This window comes from Tinamus guttatus, unplaced genomic scaffold (assembly GCF_059628265.1).
Source record: "Tinamus guttatus ecotype Peru unplaced genomic scaffold, ASM5962826v1 Tinamus_guttatus_pri_ptg000295l, whole genome shotgun sequence".
Lineage (NCBI taxonomy): Eukaryota > Metazoa > Chordata > Aves > Tinamiformes > Tinamidae > Tinamus > Tinamus guttatus.
This window is the reverse complement of record NW_028288829.1, coordinates 101,385-112,562: the sequence shown is the minus strand read 5'-3', so window position 1 is coordinate 112,562 and position 11,178 is coordinate 101,385. Positions and strand designations below refer to the sequence as shown.

The window sequence follows — 11,178 nt, the reverse complement described above, 5'->3', positions numbered from 1 at the left end:
TCTTTGGTTTCTTTCAAACTATAGACAGATGTGTTCCCAACACATACACTGTTCTTCTGCTTCCTCCCCAAGAGAGGAGTGCAAGACTGCACACAGGGAGAAAAATGGTACAGTATTATCCACTGTACACTGTGGTAATTTACACCAAAGCAATGGACAGTTTTCAGGGCAGACTCAATATAAATACAGGGTCAGAGCAAGACTTTTCAAGCCAACAAACTATTGTGATACCCAAACCTATGCAGTAATGGAGAAGGATCTGGTTTTAGAAGTAGGTGTCCGATGCAAAACTAGCTAAACAAACAGCTTAATCCTTTTCAGCATCCAGTGTGCTTTGTGAAACTCGTTCAATGGGTACCCTTGGTCGTCTCCTTGTACAGTCACACTCCTCCTTAAGCGCCTGTCCGGAGGCCACCTCGAGCTCCTTCTCCTGGCAAGGAGGACAGCAAGCTGTGAGCCCCTTCTCGCGGCAGCTGGGACACGTCAGGACGAGCTGCCGGCAGTGCTGGCTGGAGCAGAGTTTGTACTGGTCCCACAGCGCCCCGCAGTACCTGCACGCTGCACAGAGGGGAAGCACAATGAGCACCCACGTCGCACCCGCCTGTCCCCCTTTGCTACAACCTCTCACTCAAGGGACATCATCTAACATCGTCTAACGTCGCCTTCGAGGTATTTTATCCCTGCTCTAGCCTGGTGTTCCAGAACCTGGCTCGTTTTTAAATGAACTTCAGTTTTGATGTCAAAGCTTAGGACAAACTGCCTCTCAGGACAGGCTCTATGGAGGAAACAGTGGATCCTGAGATCGCTTCCATCTGACAGCAATGGCCTGTGTATACGGGGGGGTCATCTGCAATCCTACCACAGTCCTTCCACAGTTACCAGGCAGGATTTAAGCTTTAACACAACACTTTTTTTCATAATTCTGCTCACAATCGGGAAGATGCTTGCCCCAACATTTTCGTTTGGATACTTCTGTAGGGATGGCCTTGAGACAGAAGAGAATGCTCTGTTTTTGTGCCAAGCCACCTTGGTACCTTCAGGATGAATACGGTAAATGAAAAAGAGGAATGGGGGTTATGCTCAAGAAGTTAGCTAACTGCTCAGAGGGAAAAGAAAAAATAATAATAAAAAAAAGGACTGATTCCTGAAAAAAGGCTAGAGACAAATTTCTTCTATTTGTACCTGGCAACTGAAAAGACATTGACAATATTTCAGTTGAAATAGCTAAAGAGTTAACCCAGACAGTGCAATATTCTTGACAATTTCAGGTCACTAGAATCCTACAAGCTACAGAAACACTTAAAACACTAAACAGCTAAGTGCTGTAGAATTGAGTGTAGAATTGACTTTCCCAAAGCCTGGCAGTCTGTGTTAGGGTTCTGTGGAGCAGCTCACACCAGAACTGTTTAATGCTTTGGGCCCTTGGCCAACCACAGCCTGATCAGCAGTATGGGTAGCAAGTGAGTGAAAAAAAGCAGTAGTGGCTCATGGCCACACACAGTATCCATTCTGCAGAGGATGTGTCTTTTTATTGCCCTAGCTCTAGGAAATCCTGTTTAGTGACCCCCTTCTATGTTTGAGATGTTAAAGCTACACAGCTGATGGCCACCACAAAAAATGGCAGCACTGAAACACCCAAGTGAGTAGGAGGAAGAACTAACCACACAGGTCTGCTTGTCTCCCCCTGGACAACACAGCTCTGTGGCAATCATTGCAACAGAGTCCTAGCCTTCTGCACTTGCATATTTGTATTATCTACCTGAGATTACATCTTCATTGGAACAAATGGCGTAACGATCATCAAACACGAACAGCTTCCCCCGGTAGAATCCATCTGGGAACTCTTCCAGGTACTTGTGAATCCCACCTTTGAGCTGGTAGACCTCTCTGCACACCGCCTGTTTAAAGCATATTTGCAAAAAAGGCTCAAGGAAACAGTGGCAGCCGGCCTGAGTGCCCCAAGGAAATGCCAAGAACCCCACAGATGAAGGACAAGCAGCAGCTTCTCGGTGACCAAAGAGCAACGTGTGCGTCACAACTCCAGCTAATACCAGGGAAGGTTAATGGGCTGCTCTCACAAGGGCAGCTTGCTGACATGAACTCAAATACGCTGTAATGGCACATCTCAACAGAGGCAAGTAACCTCCTTGGCTACTCTGGGTTCGTTGCATCACACAGAAAATGCTTTTGAGCCTCTGCAAACCACTGATTATTCTGGTTTTATGTGGTGAGCTTCTGCTGACAGGAATGGAATTTCCCAATGGCGCACGTGAAAAAGGATGAAGATATAATTTCTGGAGAACATATATCCATGCTGATCCCTTACTCTCTGAGGGATCAGAGATACCCCGGGAAGAACCCAGGAAAAAAAAAGAGTGAGGTGGAGAGTGGGATATGGATAATGCAGTGTGGTGGTTTAATTCCACCCCATGAGTGAAGTGTTGACTGGTTCATCTCCAGCACTCTGAAACGCTCAAGCTGTGCAGGAGTAACCACAGAGCATGACCTAGACACAGCTTATAGGCAAGGGCATGAAGGCACTATAAAGTGCTCCCAAGCCTTCCTAAAATGCCACAGCAATGGGCAGGGCAAGCTTACAGGTATCTCTTCTCAGCAGATGGATTATGCAGCTTTCTGCACAGCAATCACTACTGTAGTTCATTCATATATTCTCAGCTGTGTTAGACAACCTGTTACCTTGGCAGGCAGCATGAGTAAAATCCCAATCAGAAGCATTCATCTCCCTAGACCAAGCAGTTTATGCTAAACAAGAATTTGCCAAGAAAAAAAACAGTTGCCCTCAACGCAGTTTCAATGCCTGACGAGTGTTCTCACAGCAACATCTCACCTTGCTCCGTAGATAAGCAGAGCCTCTTTCACAGCGGATCCCTCCCGTGCAGTACATCAGGACACGCTTGTTTCTAAAAAGCTCCAGGTTTTCATCCACATAGCTTGGGAAATAGCTGAATTTCCTGATATCTGGAGCCAGACAGCCCTGGAAGTGGCCCTGGAATGACAACAGATGGCCATGCAACTGAATGCAGGCTGACTTACATGCCAAGGCCCGTGTCTCAAACCAGAGGAAGTAACAGTCTTCTAGGCCAGAATTACCAGCTCACCGCAGCTGCCTTAGGCAGTTCCTCAACATTTATGCATCAAAATAGCAGTTAAAATCCATAGGAGGATTCCTGGGCACAGCCTTTCTCCTCATTTGAACATACAGAGGGAGCTGAGCAGGGCAGAACTGTCATGGGGAAGGAAGAACCACAACAATACAGAGCAGTGGCAAAGGGAAAAAGAGATGCCCCTTTTTCTGACATATAGGAAAAGGCAAAAATACTAGAATATATCTTTACAGGTCATGGTACTTTTAATTCAGGCTATATACTAACCACTTGCTCTCCTTACTGCCTCAGCCTCATATTATTGAACTAAACTGTATATATGCCTCAATATCAACCCCTCTTCCCAGTAAGGTCACACATCCATAATGCAAAGTGCTTCCCCCACCCCAGCATGTGTAACACACTGTAAAAAACAAACAGCACTTACTATTTTACTTTCATAGAAGTTCCTACAGTCCAGTAAAATAGTATCACTTTGTCCTTGACTGGCCTGAGACAAATGTTGTTCCACTTCTCTATGAAATTCCTGAGGGGATAGATGGATTCCTTACGGACAGGAAAAAAAAAAAAAAAAGAGAAAAAGAAAAAAAAAAGTGAAAGAGAGCTAAACAGAGCTACAGAGCAATACTACAGATCTCACTGATTCAGCTTCTCCTCGGATCTCCAACTGCGACAGCTCACAAGTTTACCAGACTGCTGAAAAATACGTGGAAAAATTGTAAATAATGCTGAAAAAGATATATGACCATCACAGTTCTTGCTGTGAAAAGAAAGCCCCAAGGAACAGCTGCTCTGCTGCTACATGTTGTGCTTCTGCTAAGCAGTTATGCAAGTGTCCTCACAGCAGCTGAACACCCAGGCACTTGCTATCGGGCATAACCCATGCTGAGGCACCACAGGTAGCAGATGCAACTCATCTCAGGGGGACAGCCAGAAGCTGAATCAGAACCTGGTTCTGCTTCAGTGTAACAGGGAGGAGCAAGGCTTAATTTCAACAGAAGGAAAACTAAGCCGGTAGCATCCAGTTTAGGAACATGCATCTTCTCAGCTGCAAGTGTCATTGCAACGGTAGCACTTTCTCAAAAACGAGCATGGCTCCTGGCTTCCAGGCCTCCCAAATCCACCGGATACATGAGACGACTCCAAGGGAAGCAGTCCCTGTACAGCTTGGTTCTTAGTGCAGGCTAACTACAACGGCAGAGCATCAGAGCTCTGGATGCAGTATCATCTCTGAGCTGTCTCAAGCTTCTACAAAATATTTAGAACAAACATAAATATATGCTTGCACTGAAGTGCAAGAGGGAGCTGAGCAGGGCAGAACTGTCATGGGGAAGGAAGAACCACAACAATACAGAGCAGTGGCAAAGGGAAAAAGAGATGCCCCTTTTTCTGACATATCATTACGCATAATTTCCCAATCATTTATTACCCAATCATTACGCATAATTTCACCTTGCCTTTAGCACATGTCCTAGGATGAATTCCCTGACTGAAGGTCAGCACTGCTAACCCAGAACAAGGTAGTTACTTTGTTTGATATCCCTTGAACTACTACAGTTTGACACAAAACAGATGGTTAATTCTGAACTTTCTGAAGCAGCTAAACACTTGGCAAACCAAAACCTGGGCTAGTGAATTCTCTGTACCAGTAACTCTGTCTACCAAAACCAGATGGATTTCCATTACTACTTCTCCTATATCCTGGCGACTGTGCTGAAGGAAATGTTTTTTGCTGCACCTAGTTTATTCTCACTTACCTCTCAGTTGGGTGCAAGGTTTTATTCTTCAAATCCACTTACCAGTTTCTTTGTAAGAGACTTTTTTCGGATCAATGCCCATTGGTACAATTTCTTCAAATACTCCAACTCGAAGGTCTGGGAAACAGTGAGCTCCTCCCGCGCTGCTCTAGGAAATTAAGCACAAAACAACCCACTGGAATGTCCCAGCCATCCAGAGCATGACTTTCCACTCAAATACAGTCCAGCAGCAGAACAGGGCAGGATTTCAGTGTCAGAGGCAAAGAAATGTGTCTCCTGCCAAGATCAAAACTCCTAAATCCAGAGGTCGGGGAGTAGCTGTTACCATGACCCAAGAGGCAGGTTTTTTTGTCCCAGTGACTGTAACACATGAAGTGGGCACTAGCTGGCACCAGATCCAGTCCCAGCAAAGCTACCAAGGAGGGAGCAGACACAGAGACTTCCTAGAAGAAAACATCACTAGCACCTGCCAGGAGAATGTCAGGCTACTGAGCACGCTGGCATAATAGAAAGTTTTTTTTTTTTTGATCATATATTCACTTAAATAAATAAACCCCTCAGGTAATGATCCTGCTGACACTTCTGGGCTCTGCTGTTCCCTTCAGCCCTCCTGATCCCTGACACGAAGCACAGCTAGGCCTCTTGTCACAGAATCACTGGATGGTTAAGGTTGGAAGGCACCTTTAGAGATCATCCAATCCACCCACCCTGCTCCAGCAGGGATACCCAGAGCACGTATGTATTATATTGTCATTGTATGGGCAGAGGGAACTGCTATATTTCGAGGGCTTAAAACAGGCACAGAGGAGGATCAGTGAAGGTTACAATTTTAAAGCCCATGCACAAGCTCCTGTGCAGGATTTCCCCTTTGGGGGCCCTGGCAACCCCAACCACCATCACTGCAGGGGATATTTCTCCAGGGCACAGCCTCAAACATGACTTGGGCACTACTAAATACATAAACAAATGTGAGAGTGTGATGCTGTACAGCACTGCTCTGGCTCTCACTGCTAAGTTGTGAGCTAAATTGACTAAAGGTCAATCTGCAGTAACTACAGTAGCTGTTGAGTATTTTCACAGCTCAAGGCTCACTTTTCACATCCCTGTGCCCCTCTCCGTTAGGAAGAGGAACCTGAAACCTCACTTCCTTGTGACTACAGCACACAGAGGAACTGTGAGACACAAAGCAACATATACTAATGCACGAGCTCTGGTGCCCAGAAAAATCATGCAGGGCTGGAGCTTTTGCCAAGGCTGAGATAAAAGTTCATCCCTGATTTGCCCTGATTTTCCACATAGCTAACAGCCTGGATCATCTTCAGACAAGCACAGCAGGCAGTTAAAGAGCTCAGGCTGTATCAGCACTGCAGTTCTACAGAGCGATTTTAGTTTCACATGTTTTACTAACTTTAATTTGGTTATTTACAGAAAATATAATATTACCTATAAATAGAAGTTTCTGAGAGATGACAATACTAAGTAAAAGCAGCACTTTTTTTTCGTTCTTCAAAGAATGCAATATCCGTAGTGATAAGAGAGGGAAAAAAAAAAGCACATTCCAGAATACCAGTGCCAGCTATACCTGCCATCACCACCTGAAAACAGCAACCAGCACACACACCCAGGGAGAGGCAGAAGGTAGCACCTCGCTCTTCCTCTAGTGAGACACTAATTAGAGTAGGGAAAATCTCTCTCTGACTCTGTGTATTTTCTTTAGAAAATATCTGATCTGTGAACTGGCAGTGCATCTGTAAGGACACCAAGGCCTGCATGTAACGACACCAGCTGGCTTCTGGGGAAGGATCTCAGAGCAGGCTGAAGAGGTACAAACGCAAACATTTTGCACATATAAGTGCAAACTGCGATGCTTAGACTTCAGCAGCCAGGTTGGAGTAAAAATCTGATAATGAATGGTGGAGCTGGAGCATACTTCCTCCTCTGCAGCAAGCCTCATAGCTGCCAAAGTTTGTAGCTGATAATGCTACTGCTGCTTTCACTGACAGCGACATCAGACAAAGCAAGTTTAGAAATCCCCTCCTTAGGTCTGTGGTGGCAGAACAGAAGAGCTAGAGCTTGAAGTGCTTTCTTTCAAGCGGCAAAGGGCTACTACCAAGAAACGATTAGCCTATTTTCCCCGAATTAAGCATCTTGTATTAAAAATGTCTCCTCAGAAACTGCTTTCTCATACCTTGAAATCATCTCGACACAAGATGTCTTTGAACAGCGGCTGGGAGAGCATAACTTCGATGTAGAGATTAGTAGCTACTTTGCTTCCACCGACTGTTCCATTAATTCCCTCTGAGGCAACTCGTACCTGGAAGCCAGGAGGAGAAGCTGGGGTTAAGATCTGGCAACAGCAGAAACAGATCACAGGGAGATTAGCAAAATATGACCAGGTCGCTAAAGGCAGACAAATAAGCATCTTCATGAAAGAGGCAACTGAAGAAGGAAGGAATGGGAGAGAGTTATAGTGAAGCTGAGTGGAAAAAACATACTGAAAGAAAAACTAGAATAAATATTCATAATCATCTTGGGGCCTTTTCATAAGAAAAAACAGCAAAAAAAAAGTCAGGAAAAAAAAAGTGTAGTAAGCAGAGAAATGATAACTAGTTAGCAGGCAAATCTTGCAGTCAGAGTCAAAATTCCCACAGGAGGTCTGCCCAAGGAAGAGCAATGCCATTGGGCCCAGTGACTCAGGTAGCTGGAAAGAAAATGTGAATATGTATATTGCATGTAATAATAAGTCCCAGTGAGAGTCATTTTATATAAGGGCACTGACAGAAAACCCAAGATGTTGGGAAAAAATGACTGAACTAAAGAGAACTAAGAAAAAAACTTGTTGGAAAGGCAAACGCTGTACCTAACTTGGAAAACAAGAAGAGGTAAGATATCTGAAAACAAACCAACCAACCAACCAAACTCAAACAAAAGAGTTAATGCATTAGGACATTTTCCTTAGTCTACTACACAAGTCTCAGAGTAAGGTACCTTCCTTTCTTTCCTTCAGAATAAGGAAGGCTGGCTTTGCACAGGCAGAACATTGAATATGTTTTATTATGAACAGCACCAGCCCTGGGAAAAAGCCACAGACAAGATGCATATTTATTAGTGAAGTCAGAATATCATGAGAAATTTCTTTCCCATCTCAAAAAAAGTGTGTATATATATATATATATATACACATATATATACACACAACAAAAAGTAATAAAAATTGTATGAACTTTGACAGAGAATATAATGCTTTGAGTTCATCCTGTACCAAAGAAATTACTGACTATACAGTAATTTCTCTGGAGTTAGGTCACAAGTGGTTGACAAGAATGCTCAGAATATCTCCCAAAGCATCCAAGGAGGAAGCAAAGTCCTGACAATAAGAAACACAAGCAACAGAGCAGGCACTAGAAGGACAGAATATGGGAATTGAAAACCCAAGAGAAGGAAATGGGGCAGCTGCTCAGAACTGGAAAAGCTCCTGCTAAGGTTAAGATGCCTGTCAGCAGAGCAGCTGGGTTAAAATTTAGGTTGCAGAAAGAGAGACTCCTTTGCAAGACAAGTCAAAGATAGAGTAGCCTTTTGTTCTGACGCCATTTCGTGAAAAAACCTTTCTCTCCACAAACAGCTCAGGAAAAGCAGCTCCACCAGGCTACCACTCACCCACAGAGCCACAGGTCTCCTTGGGCCAGCCTGCAGGGCAGGAGGAGAACCAAGTGACTTGGCAGGAGCAAGCGGTACCATCCCGTCCTTCGATCCAGACTGTCACCCCCCACTCGTGACGCCCACCCTGCACGCAGCAAAGGCGACGCTTTTCTGACGCGCAGAGTCTTACCTTGCCCGTCAGGTGCAGGTGCTGGCACAGAGCCTTCTGCCAAGCACAGAGCTTCTCTGGGTCCTCCACTTCGCAGTAACAATAATACAGAAGCACTTCTCCCTCCTTGCTGCCCAGAACAGGGCAAAGGAAATTGGGAAAGGATGTTAGAGTGCAAAAACAAAATCACCGTATTATCATCAACACTTCAAAAAGCAGTTAATTTTCTCTAAAAATTGTAAATATACACATTCAGAATTGATTATTTCATAATGTGCATGTCCTAATATCTTCTGCGTGTGATAAGCTTAGTGAAAGCTCTTGGTGAAGAGAGGATCACAGCGTCTGTAAAACCTTGAGATTAAGTTGAAACTGTAATCTACTGAAAGAAGAGCTCTCATACAGTACATGTTGAGAATAGTTATTAATGAAATCTCTGATTCACAGGAAGTCCCTTAGTCAGAGTTACCTTCAAGAGAAGCTACATGTTGTCAACTTTGGAGAAAAAAAAAAAAAAAAAAGGCAAACAAACAAACACAGCGTGGAACCCCCTTAGCAAAAGTGGGGCTGTGTAACTGGTAATCACTGACCATCCATAAATCTTATTGCCTTTGATGCAATACTTCAAATACTAACTTATTTCACCTAATTTTAAACTAGCAGGGGGAAAATGAAAGTGCTCTAACGTGCTCCAGGTGTCCTTGCTGGAGCAGGGGTTGGACTTCATGATCTCTAGAGGTCCCTGCCAACCTCAGCCGCTCTGTGACTCTCTGATATGGGCTAGCACTTTGGGGTTTGGTCCGTTTTCAAGATACACAACTAGCAACTAAAGACAGCTCCTGCAGTCCCAGTTCTGGGCACTGGCTGCAACACGAATTAATCTCTGAGGCACAGGACATCTCTGCACCCAGCGCCGCACACAGATTTCTTTCATGAAACAAGAGCTGTTTTCTGCGCTCCCCAGCGCCTCGTTAGTTGACAAGCTTGCATGCTGAGAATTCAAGTTTAAATAGCAGTTGGGAAAGGGAATGCAAGGGAAGATTTGGTCTGAAACTTGAAAGTGTGAGTGACCTGAAGCTCAAGTATCACAGAATCACAGAGTGGCTGAGGTTGCCAGGGCCCTCTATAGATCATCTAGTCCAACCCCCTGCTCCAGCAGGGACACCCAGAGCACGTGGCACAGGGTGGCATCCAGGTGGGTTTGGAAGATCTCCAGAGAAGGAGACTCCACAGCCTCTCTGGGCAGCCTGTGCCAGGGCTCTGTCACCCTCACAGGAAAGAAGTTCTTCCTCACATGGAAATGGAATTGCCTGTGTTTCAACTTGTACCCGTTACACCTTGTCTTGTCGCTGGCCACCACCAAAAGAGTGTAAAATACCTATGGATGCACACACAAGCAGGCGGGCAGCTCCTACCTGGTGAGCGCCTCGTGGCTGAGCGCGCTCGTGTCCGGGAGCCCGCGGGCCAGCTCGCCGCGGTCGCCGCGGCAGGGCCGCTGCGCCGGGGCGCCGCGCGCCGCCGCCGCCTCCTCGTCGTCGCGGAGCTGCTGCAGCGCGAGGCGCAGCTCGCGCGCGTGCTGCGTGGCCACGTGCCGGTGCACGGCGGCGCGCTCGGGGAAGGCCTCCCCGCAGCACTGCCAGCGCGACGCCTCGCCCGCGCCCGCGCACACCTCCTTGCCGCGCACGAACAGCGAGAAGGCCTGCGAGGGAGGGATGCTCGGCACCGCCGCGGCCTCCGCACCCTCCTCGGCCCTTTCCACGCTCCCACTCCCGGACCGTGGTGCCAGGCCTCAGTCCCCGGCTCCAGGACCTGCGCTCGTCCCAGTCCCAGTTCTGTTCCCTGGTTCCTGGCCCTAGTCCCCAGCTCCAGGCCCTGGGTCTGGTCCTGTCCCCTGGTTCCCGGCCATGGTGCCCGGCCCCAGTGCCTGGTTCTGGTCCTGTCCCCTGCTTTCTGGCCTGGTCCCTAAGCCCGATCCCCGGCCCGGCCTCCAATCCCCGGCCTCACTTCTTGATCCCGGGTCCCCAGTTCCAGTCCCCGGCCTGCACTCCGGTTCCAGTCCCCAGTCCCCGTATCCCCGTCTTCATGCCGCTCTCCAGTCCCACTCCCTTGCCCCGTCCCCTGATCCCAGTCCCGATCCCTTAGCCCCCAGCCCTGGCCCCCAGCCCCGGTCCCGGTGCCGGTCCCGGCCCGCACCTTCCTGCGGGCCGACGCGCGCTGCTTCCGGGCCCGCTCCTCCCCCGGCGCCATCTTGGCGGCGCCCAACGGCCGTTGCCGACGCCGCGGGGCGGGGGAGGAGGGGGGTGGGCGCCGTCGCCCGGGAGACGCCGCGCGCCTGCGATTGGCCGCAGCCCGCGGGGGGCGTGGCCTCTGCGGCGCGCTGCGAGGAGGCGCGGCAGCTTCGCGCCCCTCCGCTCGCCCTGGTCCTCCCGCGCCATAGAGAGGAGCGCGGAGCGGCGCCCGCCTCTGCCCCTCCCCGCGCCACGCGCCG

The 11,178-nt window shown here is 47.9% G+C and overlaps 1 protein-coding gene across 1 annotated transcript; it reads right to left on the bottom strand.

Moving 5' to 3' along the window:
• Positions 1 to 284: 284 nt before the first annotated feature.
• TSTD2 (thiosulfate sulfurtransferase like domain containing 2) lies at positions 285 to 10,961 on the bottom strand. The gene is made up of 9 exons (XM_088527914.1): positions 10,884 to 10,961; positions 10,106 to 10,389; positions 8,712 to 8,820; positions 7,071 to 7,196; positions 4,925 to 5,030; positions 3,553 to 3,671; positions 2,849 to 3,007; positions 1,760 to 1,898; positions 285 to 558 (listed from the first exon to the last, which is right to left on the bottom strand). Exons 1-9 carry the CDS (start codon positions 10,935 to 10,937, stop codon positions 308 to 310), a joined length of 1,347 nt encoding a protein of 448 aa, XP_088384040.1. The 5' UTR covers positions 10,938 to 10,961; the 3' UTR covers positions 285 to 307.
• Positions 10,962 to 11,178: the final 217 nt, after the last annotated feature.